Source organism: Squalius cephalus (genome assembly GCF_949319135.1).
Source record: "Squalius cephalus genome assembly, chromosome: 2".
NCBI lineage: Eukaryota > Metazoa > Chordata > Actinopteri > Cypriniformes > Leuciscidae > Squalius > Squalius cephalus.
In genome coordinates, this window is record NC_137123.1 from 50,306,398 (window position 1) to 50,332,717 (window position 26,320).

At 37.4% G+C, this 26,320-nt stretch overlaps 1 protein-coding gene across 1 annotated transcript; it reads left to right on the forward strand.

Annotated features, from left to right (window-relative positions):
• LOC307144743 (proteasome adapter and scaffold protein ECM29-like) lies at positions 1 to 25,924 on the forward strand. Its single transcript, XM_079847304.1, has 49 exons — positions 1 to 83; positions 865 to 995; positions 1,542 to 1,658; positions 1,814 to 1,932; positions 2,530 to 2,676; positions 2,769 to 2,940; positions 3,105 to 3,244; positions 3,336 to 3,414; positions 3,499 to 3,618; positions 3,710 to 3,795; positions 4,014 to 4,089; positions 4,181 to 4,230; positions 4,368 to 4,434; positions 4,529 to 4,651; positions 4,839 to 4,942; positions 5,034 to 5,157; positions 6,145 to 6,225; positions 6,347 to 6,566; positions 6,899 to 6,990; positions 7,491 to 7,625; positions 7,743 to 7,884; positions 11,213 to 11,385; positions 11,578 to 11,679; positions 11,952 to 12,075; positions 12,585 to 12,730; positions 12,826 to 12,880; positions 12,985 to 13,099; positions 13,359 to 13,427; positions 13,575 to 13,692; positions 13,795 to 13,962; positions 14,067 to 14,146; positions 14,238 to 14,343; positions 14,464 to 14,511; positions 14,600 to 14,718; positions 14,799 to 14,949; positions 16,259 to 16,324; positions 16,657 to 16,746; positions 17,417 to 17,483; positions 17,572 to 17,663; positions 17,754 to 17,820; positions 18,182 to 18,373; positions 20,357 to 20,568; positions 20,736 to 20,779; positions 22,962 to 23,154; positions 23,338 to 23,482; positions 23,568 to 23,673; positions 23,878 to 23,966; positions 24,382 to 24,453; positions 25,017 to 25,924. Exons 1-49 carry the CDS (start codon positions 62 to 64, stop codon positions 25,154 to 25,156), a joined length of 5,496 nt encoding a protein of 1,831 aa, XP_079703430.1. The 5' UTR covers positions 1 to 61; the 3' UTR covers positions 25,157 to 25,924.
• Positions 25,925 to 26,320: the final 396 nt, after the last annotated feature.

Sequence of the window (26,320 nt, forward strand, 5' to 3'; positions counted from 1 at the left end):
GAGATGTTGTCTCAATAGGAGTGGCAGTGCTGGTGGTGGTGAGTCTGACTTCACTTCAAACATGGCTGCACAGGACGAGCTCAGTAAGTTGAACTCATTCTACATGTTTTATTACTTCATTACAGCATAACTTACTTGTTTTCAACACTCTCTTCATTATTGGTCACTTAAATGAAGATTGAGCTCATCTTGTTGTCTGTTTGCTTACCGGTAGTTACATAAATAATATTTGTAAAGTGAATATCAGTTTGGCAGCTAGTCGGCTAGTATGTGCTTACAGAGGCCCAATGCTCAGTCATGCTCCAAAATGAAAGTAATTCTATTGGGTTTGTCTAAGTAAGAGGATTCTTCAACCTGTATTTTTCGCGCAATTGGCGTTATATGAATGTCATAGTGGTCCAGGGCTGGTTGTCATTTATTGACAGCGTGAGAAATAACTGTAGATAATAAACGGTAACGTTGGTTAGCAGTGAGGCTATGCAGCTCGCACGCTAACCAACTAGCGAATTTGAACGTCTATATTTACAGTTTTTCTATGTTTACAGTTCGTCTTATTGTCTGTTGTTCATTTGCAAGCTTGTTGGATGATTTTATTGTAAGTTGATTCGTTTATTCATTCATAGACAGCCGGTTAATGACACTCATGTCATGGAAATAGATTTCATTGCATTCATTCTCAGTCTCACTTTAATAAATCTTTTGAATATATGAGAAGGTTATTATAATTAACCTGTGATGTTACAGGAATTATATGAGAAAGTCTTTCCATTCAAATAAAGTTGAAAATAGCGGAGTTGTTCCTTTTTCATTTTGAACACTCTTTATCTGTTGCTTACTTTCTTTCTCTTTGTTTCCTTATCATAGACCAGTTGGAGCGTGTGTTTATGCGCTTGGGTCATGCAGAAACAGATGAGCAGTTACAGGATATTATATCCAAATTCCTGCCCCCTGTCCTCCTCAAACTATCCAGTGTGCAAGAGGGGGTTCGCAAGAAAGTAAGTGTGTGTGAGAAAACTGTTTGTAGTGCAGAACCAGGTTTTGCAATTAGGGGGCAGTGGAAAATATATATAAACATAAAAATGTGTGAAATTTTATTTTGAGAATATTTTAATTACATTATATGTCGTTAATTTTTTTCCTACCAACAATAGGATTGTACTGTTAGATTATTTATTCATTTATATTTTTTTAATAGTTCTACTCTACATTTTTCATGGACACCCAAGTGTGCCCTAGCTAGCAGACCTAATTTATATATTTTTTTAAATATGATTTACATTTTTTCATATTTTAATTTATATTATGTTACATTATTAAAAAAGGAAATTCAACTCACTATAGTACTATACTGTTAGATTGTATTTATTTATTTTATAATAATAATTTATTTTAGTTTTAATTTTTTAAACTTTCCACGGCTCCCCTCAGACCCCAGATTGAAAACAACTGCTCTAGTAATTGATAGTCAGTAGGTAGCACCCATGAGAAGGATTTCAAAGAAGATCTATTAAAGAGCTGTTTTTTGTTACTGCTGTCTCCAGGTTATGGAATTGCTGGTTCACCTGAACAAAAGGATAAAGAGTCGACCCAAGATACAGCTGCCTGTAGAGACACTGTTGGTTCAGTATCAGGATCCTGCTGCTGCATCTTTTGTCACGGTATGATCGCATACCCGCATGTCCCTTTCACCACTGTCAATACGCCTTGTGACTACCCTTGAAATGGGTCATGTTTTTTTTATCCCAAGGTTGTATATTCCCATATGATATAGTGAGAACTTCATTGTCACGGCTGACTGTGTTTGTGCTTGCAGAACTTCACTATCATCTACATAAAGATGGGCTATCCCAGGCTGGAGGTGTCCAAACAGTGTGAGCTTGCACCTACTCTACTCACAGCAATGGAGGGCAAACCTCAGCCCCAGCAGGACAGGTTAGTTTAAACTTTATTTGAAAATAAACAATGTTGTTTTTATTATTAAGGTAGAATGTAACTGGATATAAACACATTTACAATATATATATATATATATATATATATATATATATATATATATATACACATACATATTTTATATATATATATATATATATATATATATGTATATGTGTATGTGTATGTATATATGTGTATATATATACATTATGCCATTATGCTCACCGAGGCTGCATTTATTTTATTAAAAATACAGGCAAAAACGGTAATATTGTTGAATATTATTACAATTTAAAATAATTAACTATTGTAATATATTTTAAAATGTAATTTGTTCCTGTGATGGCAAAGCTGAATTTTTCAGCACATGATCCTTCCAAAATCATTCTAAAATGCTGATTTGGTGATCACTTTTTTTTCAGGAAAGTTCAAAAGAACTGCTTTTATTTGAACTGTGAATTAATAAATTTTTGTAACCATACAAAAGTATTATATAATATACATGCATATGTATTTTTAAATAGCCATTGTTATTGCAAATATGTCAGTACTGAACAGTATAGATAATGTAGTTTGTTTCTTCTCTCTGTCTAGTCTGATGCACCTGCTGATCCCTACACTGTATCATATGAAATATCCATCAGAGCCATCTAAACCTTCCCCATTTGTCCTGACGGAGAGGCCCAAAACTGTACAACTGCTCTTAGAGTTCATGCTTGATGTTCTTCTGATGCCTTATGGGTATATCAGCTAAATGTGTAAAATAGGTTTGAGTTGATAATGGTAATACTGTTTTCTTGAATCTCATTAACTCTCTTTGATATTACATAAAGGTTTGTTTTAAACGAGCCTCCAATTCGTCCGGCCCCCTCGTCTCCACAAGGGGGATCTGGAGCAGGAGCCGCAGCTGCACAAGGTCTCCCTCAGCCTCCTCCGGGAATGAGCGTTTATGCAGTTAAAAGAGTCATTGGAGAAGCTCAGTGGAGCCCAGAACAACTGGAGCAGGTGAGGATGCTCCGAAAAAGTGTTGGTGGATATTTTTAATGTGAGATTTCGAGATGCCTCCATTCTGTCTATACCAATAATTATTTAAAGAATGAATGGACTCTTTCTGTGGTGTTTTCTTTCTAATTCTTCACTGAGTAACCTTTTTAGCATTCTGTTCGCAGTGTAAGCTGGGGATTGTGAAGTTCATAGAGGCAGAGCAGGTACCTGAGGTCGAAACAGTCATTCACTTAGTTGTGGCCTCAAGTGACACCAGACACAGTGTTGCCACAGCAGCTGATCTGGAACTGAAAAGCAAGCAGAGGTGAGGCTCTCTGTGATGAGATGTCAAATGAAAGCATGAGGTCTTGAAATAATGTTGAAACTCATCTCTTGCATCCTGTTTTGTACTGCAGCATTATTGACTGGAACAATCCACTCATTATCAACAAAATGTATAAAGTTTACCTGGGTGATATTCCACTCAAAACTAAAGTAAGTACATGCGTTACACATGGTCGGTCTAATATCTTTATTACTTTTATATTCAGTGAGGTGTGTTTTTTATTTTTTACCCAGGGTGCCACAATGAAGCAGGAGCTGAAGCATGAGCCGGTCAGCACCAGAGTCAAGATGAAGATTCTGCCTCATCTTCTTCGCTCCAGACTGGCTGCTGAATGCTTTCCTGCTAATATACAGGTCAAGAGAGACAGTGTTTGACAAAGAAAGTGAATAAGTAAAGAACTTGTTCAAAGGATGTCATGGTAACCGTGATTGTCTGTTCGTTCAGGTTGTCTATGATGGACTTTTTGGAGCAAACACCAACAACAAACTCCTGTCCCTCACTCTGCAGTTTGTACATCACATCTGTATGGTGTAAGTATCAATGATCTCTAAGAGTCACATAGAAATTCACATTTACTACAACACAAAACATTTGATAGGTTGATATGTTATAGCCATGAATACAACCAATATTTTATTGAGCATAATTTACTACTTTCACAAGTGCTCTTCTGTTTTGTGTGCATTTGACGTGCATCAGATGGTCACTGTCATTGTGATCATGATAATAATTGCGTTTTAATCTGAAGGTGCCCTGATACCAACAAACCTTTGGGTTTGATGCTACTGAATGGACTTACCAAGCTTATTAATGAGTATAAAGAGGTATGAACGCATGCTGAACAATTTAGGTTATCGATTATGGCTTTTCTGAAGTTTCTGTTAAAGTGACTATAATTTATTTTATTATTATAAGGACCCCAAGCTACTATGTGTGGCTTACTCAGCTGTTGGAAAACTTTCAAGGTAATAAAATCCTTTTATAACAAACTAAAATAATGTATAACTAATAAAACCCATTTGATTGCATTAAATAATGCATTGCATTTATTTAAATAAATATGTGTAATATTTATTTTTCTCTTTTTCCTTTGTTATAATAGTCGAATGCCTCAGCTTTTCACGAAAGACATTGCATTGGTACAGCAGTTTTTTGAGTCCATGTGCAAGGTTTGTTTGGAACACGTTTTATACGTGAGTTATCCAGTTGTTACTGAATGATTTGTTGTATGATTTTAAACTTTGTTTCTCTCAATGTAAACAGGAGGAATCTGATGTGCGATTGGCCATACAGGAGGCCTTGTCAATGATGGTGGGAGCGTATGCTAATCTTCAGGGGGCACTTCTGAACCTAATGGAAGCGCTTGTGGCTGCATATATCACAAAGGTTTGTTATCTAACTTTTATTACAAGCACCTTGAAAGAATAAATATAAATGTCAAAACTAAAATTGGAATAACACATTTCAACTTGAATGATATAATACATAATTATTTAACCCAAATTTGAATATGATTTAATATGAAATATGAAAAGCAGTGTGTAATGTCCTGTTGCTTATGGTTTTGTGTTAGCCGGAGGTACAGGTGCGTCAGGTAGCGATGAAGTTTGCCAGCACAGTGTTTGGTTCTGATCACGTAGCCTCTAGATATCTCTTACTGCTGGCTGCAGGAGATCCGTGAGTACATACTTGCACTTCCTGGAGTTCTTTTAAGTTTTCAATTAAGCTTTGTCATGAACGTTATACATCATATGGCCTGTATTCGTAGTCGTGAAGAGGTGTCTGGGGAGGCTCAGCGAGCTCTAAGGTCTCTCCCCTCTGCGAAGACAGAGAAAGAGGGATCAAGGCCCATGCCGTCATTCCCTGAGATGGTCAGCTACATCCACGAAAAGGTGTGTTTTTTTGATTTGTTATTTCTATAGATATCTTCTCCACTGGTGTGTCATGAGCCAAAATGGGTCCCAGGCCTTTTCTGATGCTAAATGCTATATAATATATAACTGATCATATAATCATGCATCGTTAAGCACCCCTTTTACAAAGTCTGGACTTTGTTTTTTTCCCCATGTCTCTGTAATTCTCTTTTTAGTTCCTCTCTCTTTGAAGCCCCTCCTTCTAAAAAGCACAATGTGCTCTGATTGGTTGGCTGGATCAGTGTGTTGTGATTGGTCAAGTGCTTTGAGTGTGTTTTGGAAATGTCATGCTGCTTATCATAACCTCGTTAGATCTGGGGTGGAAAAAACATCTTGTCTTTTGTACACAGCGACAACACACTACTAACGCAACTCAACCAGGCCTCGCCTCCTTTTTATTGCGGATGCCTTTGGCAGAAATTATTTAAATTAGGGGTATTTTGATGTGTACATTCCCGGAAGAAAACTTTGAGGCGTTTCATGGAGTTCAGAAACAGTGCTTACTGATATAGAGAATAACTCCCTTTCGAGTGGAGTTTGTGCTTTGTCTTGCCCTGGCAACCAAAAACCCACTTCTTTGGTGACACTGACTTCCCTTAAGCCGAGCAGAGCGCTTAGATGAGGTACTGCTTTCGCTCTCTTGCTCTGGTGTACGAGTGCGCGCGCGCCCGCGATCTTACCGGAGAAGTGCCCTTAGGACCCGTATAAGGAAATTCCGTTACATCTGTCTGACGTCACACATGCCCATACTCGAAAAAAACTTTCCGAAACTTGTGACAAACCGGAAGGACAATTTTTGGCACAGAAATACTCCTTCAAACGTACAATTTAATTTTTGAAACTTTGTCCATGTTAAGCATGGGAATCCAACTCTTTAACAGTGTAAAAAACTCAGTATGCATGAAATAGCATTTCACCCCCCCTTTAAGTAATGTATAGAGGCTGACATTTATGTATGTGTCATAGGCTGCACAGAGATTGAAGACTCCTGCGAAATACATCGTTGGTACTTCCACACTGCCTTTTAATCCTGCCACATTTGGAGAGGTATACTGACAGTCTTTAGACTTAAGTCTTTAGAATTTTTCCAATATTTTATTTAATTCATGAATGGCCACATAGAATTTAAATTGAACAAATGCTAATCTTTACTCTTTTGTTTCCACAGATAGTTCTTTATCTTAGGACGTGTCTGTCTTATAGTGCTGGAGCCACACCCACAACTCAGAGCCTGATGGACATGCAGGATGATGCTCCTCTTATTGGACGCTATGTTCAGTCATTACTTTCCAATGATGCTTCTCCTTCCTCTGCCAATAAAGGAGGAGAGGTCAATCCAGTTCATGTATACATTGACCTACTGCAACAGCTGCTGTCAGCTGTAGGAGGTGAGGAAGATTACAAATTGTGGTTTCTAATAGGAGTGGGCAGTATGAAAATATATATATATATATATATATATATATATATATATATATATATATATATATATATATATATATATATATACTGTGGGAATATATATCGGGTGGTGGAGATTTTTTCACAGTGTATTCACCAAAACAGAAAATAATCAAATTTATTGCAAATTGGCTTTACTACATACCTATAATATATTTAATATGTAAAATATAATCTATAAGAAAATAAAGTTGATTATCATAAATTTAATTTGTGTGATCTGATGTTGTGATCTCATCACATTAATTCATTAATACAGGTATTCCAGTGATGTACTGTCTTTTGGAAGTGGTCTCTGTGTGCCCAGAGAAACTTACTCCCAAGTTTGTAGACAAAATCGACTGGATTAAAGTAATTTTTTATTTTTAATGTTATATAATATTACTGTTCAAAGGTTTGGGGTAAGTAATGTTTTTAAAGAAATTAATACTTTTATTTAGCAAGAATGCATTAAATTGATCGGAAAGTGACAAAGATTACTGACAGTATTGCATCAACTTCTGTATCAAATAAATGTTTTTCTTTTTATACATAAGAATCCTGAACAAAATTGTCAGTTTCCACAAATATATTAAGCAGCACAACTCTTTTCACCATTGATGATAAACAAAATTTCTAAAGAATCATGTGACACTGAAGGAGTAATGGTTGCTGAATATTCAGCATTGACATCACAGGAATAAGTTACGTTTTAAAATAATTTCTTAATTTAAAATAAAAATCTTACCGACCCCAAACTTTTTGAATGGTATGTGTATGTTATAACATATCATCTGGAATGGAGACTTTTTATTTTAAGTATGTCTGACTATAAAAATGAAATTTGTTCATTATTTATGTTAATTTTGCAGGGTCTCATGAACACTAATAAAGAAGACCTGCGTGAGTTGGCAGCACAACTGTACGCCATGGTTGTCTCTACTATGTCTGGAAATGAACTTAGAACTGCTGTACAAAACCTGATCAAGACAACTAAAGACATGCATGTATGGAAAAATTATTATTTTATTATTATATTTATTATATTATTAAAACATTTTTTTTAATTATAATTTGATATAATTTTCACTTATTATTATTATTATTATTATTTTTACATTTAGAGTCCTGAGACTCAGCATGGTGCCATCTTGGCTCTGGGCTACATGGTGGGCAGATACATGAATAAGAGGCGGAGCTTAATGCCTACTGAAGCCACTCCCAAAGAAAATGAGGAACAAATTGCCATGGCCACAAAAATCATCGGTATGTGCGTTTTCAGTATGTGCAGTTTTACATTCGACACTTGATATTGGGATGCTCTTAAATAACTTTTCATAAGTTAACATGTTTCATTAGTTACAGGTGAAGTATGTAAGTTCTGGGGCACTAGTGGCACCTAACGGAATTACAAAAATACAGCATATTTAGCAAACTCCCCTTTCGCACATCTGCACCTCCCTCAACTCAAACTTCACAAATACTGCTCTTACGGGTCTCTCAACAGGTAAAAGTAGGCTACTTTTAAATAAAAGGTCCAAAATATTAGGGATACTTTTAGCTGAGTTGCTGTGAGTAAGCATTTGAGTAGACACTGTCTAGAGTGAGTGCATGTTTTTGTCATTGACATTTCCAATGTAGACAGCCTCAAATTGTTGTGGCGTGTGAAGTAAATAATATAAACTCGAACATTTGTCTTTCTGAATGGTTGTAGCGCGTTGCATCTCAATGCCCCGTTCGCTTTGATGTATTTATGACCTGTTTAATCTTTGAAGGTGCAGCTAAATTTGGCTTTCACCTCTGTAACTGGAGCTGAATGTCTTTTCCCATGCAACGCATCAGTCATGGTCCCACATGGCTAAACACCCTCTAGCTCAGCCTGCTAAAGTAGCCCTGCCCCAAAATCAGGCTATTGGTTGAACTAGAAAGAGACAGACCTGAGCGTATGTTTAGATGGAGCCTGGAGTATGGAAGTAAAATAATGTCAAATGTTTTTGAAACAAAAAGCCTGTTGAATTGCACTACTTGAAAAAAAATAGGCATTGCATTAACCATGCTTGCATTTTAATGCATTGTATTTTAGGGCTTGCATTTTTATGGGCTGAAATTCAACATGGTTGAATATTTAAGCTGTGAATATTTCAATTAAAAACATTTCAAACACATTTTCATTATTAAAAATTCAATAATCCATATTCACCTTTCATATTTCACTTCCAAAATATTCAAACTGTTTAAAAATACAACCTATAATATTCAACAGGCAATTTTCGGTCCATTTTATTTCGCTTTGCAAATTCGCTTCCACAAATTCAGTGGTTCAAATTCGACAGTAAATTCAACGGAACTGCAGGAAAAGCAGTAGATTACCGAGATACTCTCCATCTGCTGTTAGTCGACCTCACCAGCAGGAGGTGCAAAAGCGCGTGTTGTTGACGAAGACAGAGCAACAGTTAGAGCAAGCCATTCATTCATAAAATGAAAATGATTATCTGTGTCAGTATATATGCGGAAAAGATGATAAAGACACAAAAGCTGTGTTTATGTTTCATTCAATAACTTCATTGTTACTTTCCCTGTGTAGCCTACATGTCATCAGCTTTCTCTACAGAACAGGATTATATATCGGTTTCCCTCAATACCTCACACTCGAGGATTCCCCTTCTGTCGGGACAAAACGCTTAACGTAGTTTATGGACTAATACAGTGATATAAAAGACCAAACTCGCACCTTATTGGGGATGTAGGCTGTAGGCTACTATATAGGCTAGATGGAATATGAATATGAACGTAACGCGCAAAGTTTCATGCAGAGCGTTTCGTGATATACTGGCATAAAATCAACACTTGATCAATACTAACACTTTCTCTTCTCTTTTCTCTCTTCTCTTCTCTCTCTCTCTCTCTCTCTCTTCTCTTCTCTTCTCTTCTCTTCTCTTCTCTTCTCTTCTCTCTCTCTCTCTCTCTCTCTCTCTCTCTCTCTCTCTCTCTCTCTCTCTCTCTCTCTCTCTCTCTCTCTCTCTCTCTCTCTCTCTACAATATAGTATAGTATAGTAGGCTATGCCTACGTGTATTGCATTAGCTTAAACTGGGAAGAGTCATAGCACTTGCATATTGTTGTCCTCCTTTTGTTAGTTTAACTGTAAATCGCTTTGGATAAAAGCGTCTGCTAAATAAATGACTAAATGTAGCCTAATAAATGTAAAATTGGCTTGACATTGGACATTCGCACATTTAGGGACCGTCTCAAAAGTTGCATAAAACACTGGCATACACTTTTCTAACTTCAATAGCAAACTTTAATTGAATAAATATAAAAAATCCAAAGGGTGCGCATTATGACTGACACTACATGAACACTTTATAGTTGGTTTTATGACTGTAAGTCGTTCTATTCAAATGCTATTGAAGTTAGAAACGTGTATACCAAAGTCGTATACTTTAGAGACGGTCCCTAAATGTGCGACTGTCCAACGTCAAGCCAACTTTATGCCAGTCTATCACTGGGAAACGCTCAGCATTAAACGAGTTTGGTCTTTTATATCACTGTAATTAGTCCATTAAGCTATACGTTAAGCGTTTTATATGTCCAGCAGGGGAATCCTGAAGTATTGAGGGAAACCCTAATAGCTTGCATGCAGCACATCGCCACAATATAAAGTTAAGGCAACTAAACAACCAAGAGAAATATATGTCAACCTAAAAAATGTAATATTGGATCTGTATATCCGCATCAGGGAATAACATTATAATTTTGTTCACGGTAGAGAAAGATGCTTGTAGGCTACACAGGGAAAGTAACTGTGAAGACACTGAATTTAACATAAAACCGCCGTCATAATAATCACAAATACACTTGCATTGCTGTTAAATGAGTTTTATGAATGAATGGCTTGCTCTAACTGTTGCTCTGTCTTCGTCAACAACACGAGCTTTTGCACCCCCTGCTGGTGAAGCCGACTAACAGCAGATGGAGAGTACGCTCGGTAATCTACTGCTCTTCCTGCAGTTCATGGATGTCAACGTAATATTTTCTGTCGAATTTGAACCACCGAATTTGTGGAAGCGAATTTTCAAAGCGAAATAAAATGGACCGAAAATTGCCTGTTGAATATTATAGGTTGTATTTTTAAACAGTTTGAATATTTTGGAAGTGAAATATGAAAGGTGAATATGGATTATTGAATTTTTAATAATGAAAATGTGTTTGAAATGTTTTTAATTGAAATATTCACAGCTTAAATATTCAACCATGTTGAATTTCAGCCCATAAAAATGCAAGCCCTAAAAATGCAATGCATTAAAATGCAAGCATGGTTAATGCAATGCCTATTTTTTTTCAAGTAGTGCAATTCAACAGGCTTTTTGTTTCAAAAACATTTGACATTATTTTACTTCCATACTGGAGGACACAATGTTTAGACTTTTGGGGGAGATTAACCCATGAATGGCATACTAATAGTCAATGAACAATAAACTGGGTTAAGAGAGTGTATTTTAATAAAAAAATCTTACATGCTTCACCTTTAACTATTGTAGAGAAAAAATCCAATTATATGAATTTAACAAAAGCTACCAATGTGTTTGTCTACAGGTTCATTTTTAGATAGTGAGTCTCCTCTGTTGACTGTTGCTGCTGTGACAGCATTGGGTGAGATTGGCCGTAACAGCGTGTTGCTGATACCAGCGGATGGAAATGGCTTCACTAAACTCAGTCTAGTTGATAATCTGCTCGCCAGGATCCCATCTGGCAAAGAGACTGGCAAGGTAAGACAAAATACTCAGAGAGTGAATAAGTGTGACTTTATTATTGATGTGTGCATTCTAAATTGAACTAAGTGCTTCTGTATTTATCCATTTCCACTCTGTTTCCACACTGAAATTAAGGTTATTATTATTATTTTTTTTTTTTTTTTTTTGGTATTTATGGTACTGATCAGATGTTGTTTGTGTTATCAGATGAAAGAACGTGCCATCCAGACCCTTGGGTTCCTGCCGGTGGGAGATGGAGAATTCCCACACCAGAAGAAAATCCTGCAGGGTCTCATGGATTCTGTAGAGGTGATATTATGACCCTCTTTATGACATATCACCTTTGAAGCCAATACAAATGATGTTATTATTAATGTAACTTCCATTCATTCAAAATAAAATACTGACAAATTAGACTGTTCATTGTGGATTATATATAAGTAACATTTTATTTATTATGTTAATGTACAATGTGTTTTGTCAGCATAGTGCAGTGAATATTAAATAAATATTATGAAAAATACAATGTTGCTATTTCTTCATATTCTTTATTGTTAGATGTTTGTGTTTTGTTTCTTTAGGCCAAGCAAGTGGAGCTGCAGTTTACAGTGGGAGAGGCTTTAACTAATGCTGCTGTAGGAAGCCGCTCTGGAGCTGCCCGAGATGTGTGGACATGTACTGAAGACCAGTACTGTCCTCCTGACAGTAAGTATGTCTGGAAGAGACAGAGAGAGGAAGCTGTGCGTGTACAGACAGGTCTTAACCACACAAGGGAAAGCTTTTCCAGATACTTGTCTTTTGGACAAGTAAAACTGTTTGTTTACTTGCCTGAAAACCTAAAATTATTGGCTACATGGAACGAGGCATCAGGAATATAGATTAACTGCACTTTGTTCAGTGTGTGTTATTTATTTAAAATGTACTTAAATTATTGGTTAAACTTTATTTGAGGTGTCCTTGTTACAGTGTAATTATACATTTAAGAACTGAGTTATAATAATTAACTGCATGTACTTACTGTAGGGTTTGGTTTAGGGTTAGTTTGTTGCATTATTTATAGTTATTACTATAGTAATTACATATAACACAGTGTGTAACAAGGACACTGTGAAATAAAGTGTTGCCACATTATTTGATTTGATTTTTTGTTGACAAGCATGTTGAGCCCTGATTCAGAGTTGTGCACTTAAATAATTTCTCTCTTCCTCTAACAGATATGAAGAATAATGATATAGTTCCCTGGGTGTTAAACTCTGTCTTGTCTAAATACATACCAAGTCCAAACCCTCATGTTCGGCAGGCTGCCTGTATATGGCTCTTGTCTCTAGTCAAGAAACTCAGCCATCACAAAGAAATACAGGTAAATACACATACAAAACACACTCTCAGTCTCATTTATACATGCAAAGAAACATTGTTGTTACAAAATGTCTGTCTTCTCTTTGTCTATTATAGTCTCATCTGAAGGAGATACAGACAGCCTTTATCTCTATCTTGTCTGATCCAGATGGTGAGTCATGTTCTGCTCTTTTAAAGATCACATTACATTTTGACAGAATATCTAAAGTCTGGGAGCTTGTGGGCAAGATTGACAGTGATGATCTGTGTGTGTAGAACTCAGTCAGGATGTGGCGTCTAAAGGACTGGGGTTGGTTTATGAGCTCGGAGGGGAGCAGGATCAACAGGAACTGGTATCAACCCTTGTGGAAACTCTCATGACTGGTAAAAGGTATCAATAAACAAGCTTATTTCTGGTTCCTATTATTAATTATATTATTAATTATTAATCACTTTTAGAGTATGATTTTTCATATAGCATTACGCAGACTTACCAAGCCCCTGAACATAGTGCAAACACTACTAACCAGATCCACACTGAACATATTTTACATTTTCAATTAGTTACATCACAGAATAATATATCTTGGACACATTGCAAGGTGCATTTTGGCTCCTGACTCTTGAGAGCTGTGGGATTTTGTTTTCAGAGTCAAACATGCCGTCTCAGAGGACACTGAAGTCTTCCAGGGAGAGGCTCTTGGTAAAGCTCCTGATGGGTACGTCCTTCTTTTAGTTCACTTTAGTTTCAGATTGTTTAGAAACATTTTAGGGCTTCACAGATTTGAAAATGTTATTCTTTATTAAGGATTTCCAGGCTAGGTGTTTTCTTTCATTGTATGTTGAAAGATATTTTACTTTGGTAGACAAGGACTCTCCACCTACAAAGAGCTCTGCTCATTGGCTAGTGATCTAAACCAACCAGATCTTGTTTACAAGTTCATGAATCTTGCCAATCATCATGCCATGTGGAATTCCAGGAAGGTGAGCTATATTTACCACAATGTGATTATAACTTGGTAACTTTAATAATATTTTAGAGCCTTATTAAATAGCATGCCATGATTGACTCTTCCTGTGCTGTAGGGGGCAGCATTTGGATTTAACATCATTGCAGCCAAGGCTGGTGAGCAGATGGCTCCTTTCCTGCCTCAGTTAGTTCCCCGCCTCTATCGATACCAGTTTGACCCCAACCTGGCCATCAGGCAGGCCATGACTAGCATCTGGGATGCTCTCGTCACAGATAAATCCATTGTAAGAGATTATTATTACTCAGTCATAAATTACATTGCTTAAAAGAAATTGGGGACACTGTTGTTTTAATAATTTGTTATTTTAATTATATTTGTTTTTGGCAGGTGGAGAAATATTTTAAGGAAATTCTTCAAGATGTCATATCCAACCTCACTAGTAACATGTGGAGGGTGCGGGAGTCAAGGTAATGTGTATTATAGGCTTGGAAGAACTGAGATTTCCACCCATAGATCAGGTTTATATCATCAGGGCCCTTTCCATTTTTTTTTGTTCAGCTGCTTGGCATTGAACGATCTCGTACGTGGAAGGCAGGCAAGTGATATCATCGACCGCCTGTCAGAAATCTGGGAGACTCTCTTTCGGGTTCTGGATGATATTAAGGTGAGAAAAAAAAAAAGGCTGTTGTATTCTTTTTTTTGCTGTGTTCTGGGCTTATGTGTGTGCTTTGCTTCTGACATACAGCTATTTTTATTTGACCATCTTATTTGTTTCCGGATGTAGGAGTCTGTTCGTAAGGCAGCAGATCTGACTCTTAAGACTCTCAGTAAAGTGAGTTGCAGGACTGAATGCTGGATACCCCATTGATTTTCACTCAGGGACACCACCGATAACTGACGTGTGTATGTTTCTCCAATAGGTGTGTGTGCGCATGTGCGAATCGACAGGTGCTACTGCTCAAAGGACAGTGGCTGTGTTGTTGCCAACTTTACTGGACAAGGGCATCGTCAGCAACGTATCCGAAGTGCGGACTCTCAGGTAGAGCACAATCATTTACCAGCCACACACACAAAAAACATTAAGTATTCAGAGTATAAGTGAGTATTTTTGTGTATTAGTATCCAAACTCTAGTGAAGATCAGTAAGACAGCAGGCAGCCGTCTGAAACCCCATGCTCCTCGACTCATCCCGGCTCTGTTGGAAGCCCTGAGTGTGCTGGAACCACAGGTGCTCAACTACCTCAGTCTGAGAGCCACAGAGCAGGAGAAGGTGAGCAAAGCAAAACAATCTAAACATTAGTACTGTTTGGTGTCAGGTTCAGTTCCTGCTCCCCTTCTTAAAGGGTTAGTTCACCCAAAAATGAAAATTCTGTCAGTAATTACTCACCCTCATGTTGTTCCAACCCCGTAAGACACAAATTAAGATATTTTTGATGAAATCTGAGTGCTGGATCACTCCTCCACAGGCTTATGGACACTATAACTTGCTGGCCCAGAAAATGTATTAAAGACATTGTTAATATAGTCCAAGTGACTCCAGTAGCTCAATAGTAAGTTTATAAAGCGACGAGAATACTTTTTGTGCGCAAAAACAAACAAAAATAACAACTTTATTCCACTTTTCCACGTAGGCTCACTATTGGGCGACGCTGGTCATGTGTGTGATATGTGGTGACGTGCAACACAGACGCGCTACGCTATTACACTACGTGAAAAGACTCGAGGCCCAGAGAGAAGGAAATGAAAAGTGGAATAAAGTCGTTATTTTTGTTTGTTTTTGTGCACAAAAAGTATTCTCGTCGCTTTATAAACTTAAGATTGAGCCACTGGAGTCACTTGGACTATATTAACAATGTCTTTAATACATTTTCTGGGCCAGCAAGTTATAGTGTCCATAAGCCTGTGGAGGAGTGATCCAGCTCTCAGATTTCATCAAAAATATCTTAATTTGTGTTTCGAAGATGAACGAAAGTCTTACGGGTGAGTAATTACTGACAGAATTTTCATTTTTGGGTGAACTAACCCTTTAAACAATTGAGACCAGTTTTACCATGCTCAAGCAGTAACAATAATATTGTTTAATATAACTCAACCTTATATACACATGATTTATCCACTCTTACTAATTAGAACCTACCATTCCTTATTCCATTCAATAGACGTGATCATTAAGAACAAGAGTTAAAACAAAATGTCAATAAATACAATAAATTGGAAAGATAAAACAAAAAGTACACTTGCTTATAAACATTTCCATAATGACTATAATGAGCTTTCAGGTGTGTGATCTCGTGAAGGCCACTCTGCTAATACAGGAAGCATTAATAAAACATATTTTATTTTTTACTTTGTGGCACTCCTAATACTCTGACATTACTGGTCTACAGTAAATCACCAAAGAATAAAACTTGACACTGTTAAATGGTCTTTTTGGCTCAGCGAATGATGTGAGTTTGAGGAGGCACAAACAATGGCCAAAGGAGGGAGATTCTGCAATTTCTTTTGGTGACAGTGAGATTATAACACACCACATTTGTTTTATATATTGTACTCATTATTTTCTTTTCTTTCTGTGACAGAGTGCCATGGATGCTGCTAGGTTAAGTGCAGCCAAGTCCTCTCCTATGATGGAAACCATTAATATGGTAAGACACCATTATTATACACCATCCTTATGAAGAATAAGGTTTAAGCGTTAAGCTGCATTCTGATTCAGAGGGTCCCTAAACAGTGTCCACTGCTCTCCTCAGCATCTCTAGAAGTTCATTTCACTTAACAAATTAAAACATACCAATTTGTGTTTTAGAGAATGAAAGTCTTATAAGCCTAGCATATCCATTATCTAGTTATTTATTCCATATGGGCAATTACATGAGCATTTAATTACATAAAACGTCTAAATGTAGCCACATTTACAGGATGTTTAAAAGTGTGTTTTGGATAATGATGTTTATGTGCACTGTGTTTGTGTTTTTAGTGTCTGCAGCACTTGGATGTGTCTGTGTTAGGAGAGCTTGTTCCCAAACTTTGTGATCTGCTAAAGAGTGGAATTGGACTTGGTACAAAGGTAAACATCCTGCTTGATTTTTGTCAGTAATATACCTTTTCCTAACAGGCTAAGGGGCGGTTCATACAGAGCCCCTAAAGGGATGTGGGGAAGGAAAAAAATATGAGATGGGGGAAAATTTATTTTTCAATGTTTTGCATTCCCCAGAGAAACCTTGCATTCCCTCCCTCGCAAAATAGTTTGCCTTCCGCCAAGAAACTTTGTGTTCGTTCACAAAGACCTCAAAAGGTTTTACGAGCAAATGCAAAGTTTCCCTGGGCAACGCAAAACGTTTTGCAAGCGAGTGCAAAGTTTTTGTGGAGAAAGCAAAAGCATTTACTTATTTTTCCTCCCAGCTCTATTTTTTTCCCACCGCCATGTCCCTTTAGGAGCTCTGTAGGTTCACACAGAATGCGTTTTTCAAAGCAAAAAAACAAGAGACATGGGGCAGTGGAATGGGATGAAAAAATCATGGTCTCAGGACAGCGTTTTTAAAAGTTAAAACTTATTTTAACTTAAGTGCCGTATTTTTAGAACACTGTGTCATGCTCCAAAAGATGCGAGAATCAAGCACACGGGTCAAACACGTCCATCTAGTGCGTTTACATAGAAAAACAATCAAAAAGTAGCGCAGTGGAATGGAAAAGCATTCTGTGTGAACCTTTCCTAACAGTTGTGTGTGTTTTTATAGGGAGGATGTGCCAGTGTGATTGTGTCATTGACAGTGCAGTGCCCTCAAGATCTCACACCATATTCAGGTAACGCACACCTACAAATCAGAGGTGTTATACTGTATGCAAGTTTTATAAATCTTATACGTGTGTTTGGGTGTCTTTTATCCCACAGGTAAACTCATGAGTGCACTCCTAAATGGGATCAATGACCGAAGTAGTGTCATTCAGAAGTCATTTGCCTTTGCCATTGGACATCTGGTCAGGGTATGAAAACACACCTGAATACATACAGTATTTCAATTGATTCTAAGGCAACTACAGAGATACAAAACAATACTCTGTTTTCCCCATCAGACATCCAAAGATGGCAGTGTTGAGAAGCTTCTGCAGAAACTGAACACCTGGTATCTGGAAAAAGAGGGTATGAGGACTTTGACTGTAAAGTAATAGAAAAAGCAAGTTCAGTTGTCATAAACACCCTCATGCCTATCCAAAACCAACTGACTTGACTTCCTTCCAGTGAACACAAAAGAAAAAAGCTGACTTTGCTCCTTATGGCAAAAGGAAACAGCCAACATGGACTGTCAAGCTTTAAACAGGAACTGTGTTAAGAGCAGCTTTAAAACATGGAAGAGAGAAAGTTATATGGCTTTGGAATGACATGAAAATGGTGTCATCAGCGCCTTACCTTTATTAAATGAAGAGGATTTCTCTTAAAAATAATATTTTGTATAAACCCTTTTGCTGCCTAGATTTGTGAAGTGCTTTTCTGTGATTCTCAGAGGTGCTGTATAAGTCCACATGTTGTCTGGTGGTTCATGCCATCAGTCACTACAGTCCCGATGTGTTGAAGGCTCATGCTGGAGTGGGTTTGCCGCTGGCGTTTCTAGGCATGCACCAGGAGGCTGAGGAAGAGAAAGGAGAGAGCGCTGAGGCCAACCTGTGGGCTGAGGTCTGGCAGGATCATGTGCCTGGTAGGTTAAGATGCACAACCCTTGGAGAAGAAAATATTCATTTATGACCCACAGTTTTCATTTTGAACAAACTAAAATCAAACTAAAACTAAAAAATTGCTTTTTTTCTTCCAATGTTTAAAGATGTTATTTTAGGTTAGGCTATTTATGCTATTATTTTTAAAGAAATAATAGCACTTAAGTGAGTTCACTTGATGTGTCGACACATGAATAATTGAATGCGAGTTGTGAATTGATTCATTGAAATGGATGATTTGAACAGTTGCATATAAATAAGTGATGAGGACATCAGTGTATACTCTGGTTGTTTCAATATATTTTGTAGGGACTTAATTTCATTGTAACATTATCTAACTATCCCCCTTTGTAGAACACAAGACTCATAATGGATGTTTTTTAATAAACACTGATAGAAACTTTACAGTTATGCACAATGGTAAATATTTAATTGATGAATTGTCAATACAATAAATAACCTAGGTTATGATTTTACCCCAAAATTCAACATATCTGATGGTAACTGCAAATCCACCTTTCACTCCATGGATTCCAGTTTCTTCTCCAGATCCATTTGCTTCTTTTTATCTGTAGCTTTATTTTGGCTTACTGTAAAAAAGACAGCTCAGATTTCTTGTTGAATCTGTGTACACTCAACTGTACCGCTCTTTCCCATTTTAGATGTGTTTTTCTCAGCATTTACGCTGGACCCAACATATTTTTTCCACTCTGTGACTCCCGCCTACTGTGACCTCATATGCATACCCTCTATAGTCTAAAAGGTCTAAAAGCCTAAAAGCCTCCGATATATACACTACCTTTCAAATGTTTGAGGTTGGTAAGGTTTTAAAAATATTTTTGTAAGAAGTCTCTTGTGCTCATCAAGGCTGCATTTATTTGAAGAAAAAAAAAATCCTGTAAAACAATAATATTGTGAAGTATTACAATTTTATTTTAATATATTTACCATATAATTTATTCCTGTGATGGCAAAGCTGAATTTTCAGCATCATTACTCCAGTCTTCAGTGTCACATGATTCTTCAGAAATCATTCTAATATGATGATTTGGTGCTCAAGAAACATTTCTTCTGTTGAAAACTGTTGTGCTGCTTAATATTTTTGATAGCTTTTTTCAGGATTCTTTAACAGCATTTATTTGAAATAGAAATCTTTTGTAAAATTATAGATGTTTACTGACACTTTCGATCAATGTAAGGCATCCTTGTTGAATAAAAGTATTAATTTCTTCTTCAAAAAAAAAGAAAATTGACCCCAAACAGTAGTCTACTGCATTTTACAGTGTGTTAGGGGATATCATGAGAGAATGAATTAAAGGGATAGTTCACCCAAAAATGAAAATTCTTTCATTAATTACCCTAATGTTGTTCCAAACCCGTAAGACTTTCGTTCATCTTTAGAACACAAATGAAGATCTTTTTAATGAAATCTGTGAGCTTTCTGTCCCTCCATTGACAGTCTACACAACTACCACTTTCAAGCCCCAGAAAGGTAGTAAAGACATTAAACTAATCCATGTGACTTCAGTGGTTCAAAGTGCGTTCACGAGAGCATCACGGCGTGTTCTGTTGACCCGAGAGCGAATGTGGTTGCGTGCTTTGGAGATTAATATTTTGTAAAAAAAAAGAGGTACATTGTTTTCTTGCACAAACCAAGCACTCACGTCGTTTCATAAAATTGAGGTTAAACCACTGGAGTCACATGGATTACTTTAATGATGCCTTTACTACCTTTCTGGGGCTTGAAAGTGGTAGTTGTGTAGACTGTCAATGCAGGGACAGAAAGCTCTCAGATTTCATCAAAAAGATCTTCATTTGTGTTCCGAAGATGAACAAAAGTCTTACAGGTTTGGAAGGACATGAGGGTGAGTAATTGGTGACATATTTCATTTTAACTTAACCTCTGAATCATGAATCAATCGGTTTCCTCTCACCTTTTTACATTTTTTATGCATTCTGTATTTTAGGTAGCTTTGGTGGGATCAGGTTGTACATGACCGAGCTCATAGCCATTACTCAGAGGGCTCTGCAGTCTCAGTCCTGGAAGATGAAGGCTCAGGGTGCCGCTGCCATGGCAACTATCGCTAAGCAACAAACGGGCTCACTGGTGGCACCTCACCTGGGCATGGTGTTAAGTGCACTACTACAGGGGCTTGCAGGACGTACCTGGGCAGGGAAGGTAATATGCTCTCTCAAACAAACTCTGTGCTGAGGGGGCAGATTTAATGCACCTGGGAAAAGAACACTTTAATAAGACACGAGAAGCATGATCTCAGTGGATTGAAACTGATTTCTCCCTTGCTGTATTTGTGGCCACTGAATTATCAATGGCTTGTTTCTCCACAGGAAGAGCTGCTGAAAGCTGTTGGATCTGTAGTGTCTAAATGCAGGTTAGATTCTTTCAAACACATATACAGTAGTTGTGCTCAATTTTACAGGATATGTATGATGTTTAGCATAAAACATTAGAAAATCTTAAATATGTGATCTTAAAGGGATAGTTCACTAAAAAAATGAAAATTCTCTCATTGACTCATGCCATCCCTGATTCAACTTTCTTTCTTCAGATAAACACAAAGGATCATTTTTAGGAAAATAGGGGCTTTTGCACCAGGTAGTTCTAGTAACTAGCCACCAAGATGATTCACAGAGAACTAAATGTTCCCAGATAGCCACCAGTAGGAACTTGTTGATGTGACTTTTATTTTGACGGTGCGGCGGACATTTTTTTTGATGGCACTGAGAACCCCAGAGCCTGAGCACACAGCGTTCTCATTCTCCGTCTTCATTAGTTTACGATCTGTTTAACAGTCCTGTCTAATATGTTTTTAGATAGAACTGTTATGCAAAGAAAGTAGAAAGTATATGAAAAAGTATTAGTGTTTGCCGTGTGATTAGTCAAATGTCGTTAGCTGAGCAGAAATACATAATTATGTTTCGCTCGGAACTTCGCTTAAAGTTACGTTGGATTTTCTCCTTGGCGTAAAGGTTGAGAGGTCCAGGTTTTCCATGTTCGTTGAGTTAGTTTGTGGAGAAAATAGGCTATAATCTTTGTGTGTGCACTGCTTATTTAAAATGGCGGGTGCTAGTGTTTCGTGTGCGTTCGGTGTACACCAATCAGTGTACACTTACGTCACTGGTAGTTCCTATAGTGCTGATTTAGACCCTACTCTGAAGTAGGAGCTAATTCATTTCCCCCAAAAGGGATTCCTAGAACTAAAATCATGCCCAGTTCCTGCAGCACGAACACGGCAAAAAGCCTGGGTACTTCTGCCAATAGTTCTAGGGGAAAATGCCACTTTTCCACTGCACGGTACAGCTCGGTACGGCTTGGCTCGCTTTACTTTGGCTTGGTTTGCTTTTACGCTGCATTGTAGTACCGCTTCAAAGTGGGTGGATCTCAACAGAGGTGGTACCAAAAAAAAAAACTACTAGGTAACTGTACACAGTGGAAAACCCCCCAAAAAGTGAGCCGTACCAATGTGCAGCATCCACTTGGATGATGCGACGGCAGCCATATTTTGCCAGAACGCCCACCACACACAAGCTTATTGGTGGAGAGGAGACAGTGATGAAGCCAATCAGTACATATGGGGATGATTAGGAGGCCATGATGGACAGAGGCCAAGGGGAAATTTGGCCAGGATGCCGGGGTTACACCCCTACTCTTTTCGAAGGACATCCTGGGATTTTTAATGACCTCAGAGAGTCAGGACCTCATTTTAACGTCTCATCCGAAGGATGGTGCTTTTTGACAGTATAGTGTCCCCATCACTATACTGGGGCGTTAGGACCAACACCGACCATAGGATGTACACAGATACATTCAATGTGTTCTGAAGCCAAACCGATATGTGTTGGAGAAATGCTAATTTTTTTAACCTCAACTATAAATCATTGTTTCCAATCTACTGTCATGCGAGTGCTGTTTAACGAGATGTTGTGACGCATGGCGTAAGTGCGTTTTGAAGCTTGCGCGAGAAGTGGCGATTCCCTGTTACTTCTCATGCAAACTTGTGAATGTGCCTAGAACAGTTGGCTGGAAGCAATGATTTATAGTTAAAAGTTTAAAATATTAGTATTTTTCTTACTCACTTATCGTTTCACTTCAGAAGACATTGATTTATCCACTGGAGATTACAGTGACGATCGCTGTGTGTGGTTTTTCAAGCGTCAACCAAGCAGCAACCTATCGCTTACATTATATGGACTCAAAGAGATGGATTATTTTCCTAAAAATCTGTTTTTGTTTATCTGAAGAAAGTAAGTCAAATATATTGAGGAACGTGTGAGAGAAAAAAAATATTTTGGGGGCGAACTATCCCTTTAAGGGATGTACTACATTTAAAAAAAAAAGTTATATAGAAAATTACTTCATTTACATAAATTTACATAAATTACCCTGTTTATACAATACCATTGAGCCACAGTGGGAAAATGTGGAGAGCATGTTGGGAAGACATAACTCACAGTAAAAAGAAATATTAGCATCTTGCCGATTCAGGGTTAGTAAACCTATTAGCAGAACTGTACATTCAATATCTTTTCATAACATGTGATTTATATCTGTAGTGTTGAGCTACAGAAGCCTGCAGTAGGTCAGCCAACGGTGAGCGAGGTGCTGGATCTGGTGCTGAAGGAATGTAAGAAGGAGAGTCTGGTTTATAAGATGGCGGCTTTACGCAGTGCAGCAGACATCTTGGAGTCGACGCAGGTGGATCGTTTTCAGGAAATCACTGACATTGTTCTTCCTCTCATTAAAAAGGTGCAGTAAACCTTAAATGCTTATTGTAAATCTCTCTTTAAAAAAAAACAAAAAAAAAAACACTCAGCTTTGGTGTTCAGTCCAAATGAGTGATAGTGTAACAATATCCCTCAATGTTTTTGGGAGCTTCACATCCAGTATCCAATTTAAAAACATTTGTTTTGTGTGTTTTTTTCTGTTTAGAATCAGCCAGCAAAGGCCGGCTCCCCGAGACATAATGATGATGATGACGAGGATGATGTTAAAACTCGTGAATTACAGACAGAAGTTCTACTGTGTGCATTTGAGACGCTTGGAAAGGCCTGGCCTAAAACCATTCTGACACAGAGTAAGTCTCAGCTACAAGTCTTCAAAAAAAAAGAAAAACAACACAGGGGCAGAGTGATGTATAATAAGTGTGTTTTGTTTTGCAGATCAGTTCCAGAATGAGGTTTGTAGATTAATGTGTGATAGATTGAAGCTGAGCACATGGAGGGTTCAACTGGGAGTCCTGCGCACCATGAAGGTCTTCTATCAGGGGTAGAGTGTACTTACTAAAAATCTTGAAAGTTTTCTAACAGAATGCCTTGTCTGTTGAAAATGTACTTGCACTTTTTTTGGGGGGTGGGGTGGAAATAGCAGTGCTTACAAGCTAGAAAAAGAGTAGTGATAAAGTTGTTGGTGAAATGCTTTACAACATTCAAAATCTTATTAATGACTTTCTGGTGTTTTTGCATGTTCTAGGTTGTTGCTGTTGGATAAGGAACATCAGAACGCTGTTGTTCTGACTGAGATGTTGTCAGAAACCTGCACTGCCCTGGCAGTACCACTAGGTGGAGTTTCTCATGAACTTCTAAACATTAAAAAGGGATGGTTCATCCAAAAAAAAATTTCAATAATGTTGGTAACAAAATAGTTTTGGTAACCCTTGACTTCCAACAGAAATTTCTTACAATATCTTTTGTTTCCATCTTTGGGTGAACTATCCCTTTAAATCAGTGGTTCTCAACTCCAGTCCTCGGGACCCGCTGCTCTGCACATTTTGTATGTCTCCCTTATTTAACACACCTGAATCAGATCATCAGCTCGTTAAGAGACTCCATGAACTGAACTGAGTGTGTCAGATAAGAGAGACATACAAAATGTGCAGAGCAACGGGTCCCGAGGACTGGAGTTGAGAACCACTGCTTTAAATATCACCTTTTTGTTCAGACTTGGCTCATGAGAATCATTCTTTTCCTCCCACAGAAAACAAAAGCTATTCATCAGTAAGAACAGACGCCTTGGTGGTAGTTGAACTTCTTTTGAAGAGGATTGAAGGTAGTGTTTATTTGCTCTGACATTCATAAAAATAACTGATTAGTATGTATAGGAATGGTTTAATTTTATCATGCTTCAAATGTTCCAAGTGTGAATCTAAATGTTTCTGTAGTGAATGTGATAGACAACATGCCAATGCGTTAAAAATGTAGTACCTGAAATGCTGAGGACACTTTTTAAAGTGAAGGAATTCAGAAGTTGAAATCATTTCAGAAAAATCTAATAATAGAATAGAACTACATGGAGTTTTGACAAACATTAGTTTTATAAAGTGATACATTTTTCATTTCAGCCTAATAAAGGATTATGAATGTTATGTATAATTGGTATCTCTAACAGTACAGTAGATGGTGGTTATGAAAAAGCAGAAATATAGAGGATTGCTGTAACCAAAGCAGCGATGCGCTTATGAACACTATTAGGCATCATACTGACATGCATGATTCGCTTGAATGGCCTATTTCAGTGTTAGAAAGGTGAATTAAAAAGCGACAAAGATGCAGGTATGAAAGTGGGAAAGAAACCTTCTCACTATTAAGATTTGTGCTGCTTTATGTTTATAGAAAGTGATCAGTGGGAGTGTCTGTCTGAGAGGAGCCGGCAACAGCTTCAGCGTTCTTTAGCCACCATGGAAACAGACAGCCGTCCAGACCTGAAGGACAAAGCCCAGACAATGAGAAGAAAAATACAAGCCCTGCCATGAATAACCTGCCCATACACACACTCAGTCACACTGTTCTGAGGGTTGATTTGGGAATCTCAATTGTACATTTCAGTAATAATCCTCACGGCCATATCATATACACCTGAGTTCACATATTTTGCCATAATCTCTACACCAGCTCTCTGTGTAGGCCATAAACCTTTTTCCCATGTATTATGTCTTTGACCTAATGCTTTAACCAATGTGCAAAGACTACATTCGGCTACAATTAGCCATTTTCACTGACCATTTTAACCTGGTTAAAGTCTCAGTATGTGCAAGTGTGAGAATACATACATCTGGGGTTTTTTTTTTGTTTAAGATACTAAAAATCATAATTGATTGTGAAGCAAAAGGCTTGCTGCAGTTATACACATGAATCTGCTTGTTTTGTCAAGATCAGGGTCAGAGCTGCCCTTGTGGACATACATTGCACTCAAAGGGGTTGAGAGACTACTGCAGTTTTCTCCCCAGTTTGTTGAAGAAATTCTCCCATGCAGAACTGTACATAGTCAGACTTTTGCTTTCATTCATTCATTCCTGTTAGAAAAGGAGGTAAGACAAAAGTCAAGCAGAAGAGACAAGGATCCATCTGAAATTGAACATTTTTTTAAATGAGGGTTGGTGCAAAGGCATTATGTGTGTATTAAAGGGAGGTTTGTAACATAAATAAAACTGAAACCTCAAACCTGCCTTTGCCCATTTTTGCATGTGTGAAAATACATTTTCCATAATGGATAAATAAAATCTTTGGAAGGAGGCATGTTATGCTGGGTCTCATCTCACCCTTTGTATTTTGTACCCCTTAAATTAAAAATAAAGTTGTGCAATTTTTTGGAGCATATTTGTTCAAATCAGCATGAAATGCATGTTATTGATCCTATTTCTTTGAAAAGACATACTTCACTCTTGCAACAGTTTATTCCACTTAATCTCCACGCAATATCTGGCTGATAATTGCATAAATGTATATATTATATATATATTTATTTATAGACCTCAAGATAAGAGACAATACTTTTATAAATTAGACCACTATTCTATGACATCAAATACATTAAAAAATATCCAGGTGTAACTTTGCTAAGTAATGGCAATCAAACTGTAATCAATTATCTTAAATGTACAATTAGGCAGGATGTCGTTTGTATAAATGTATATATA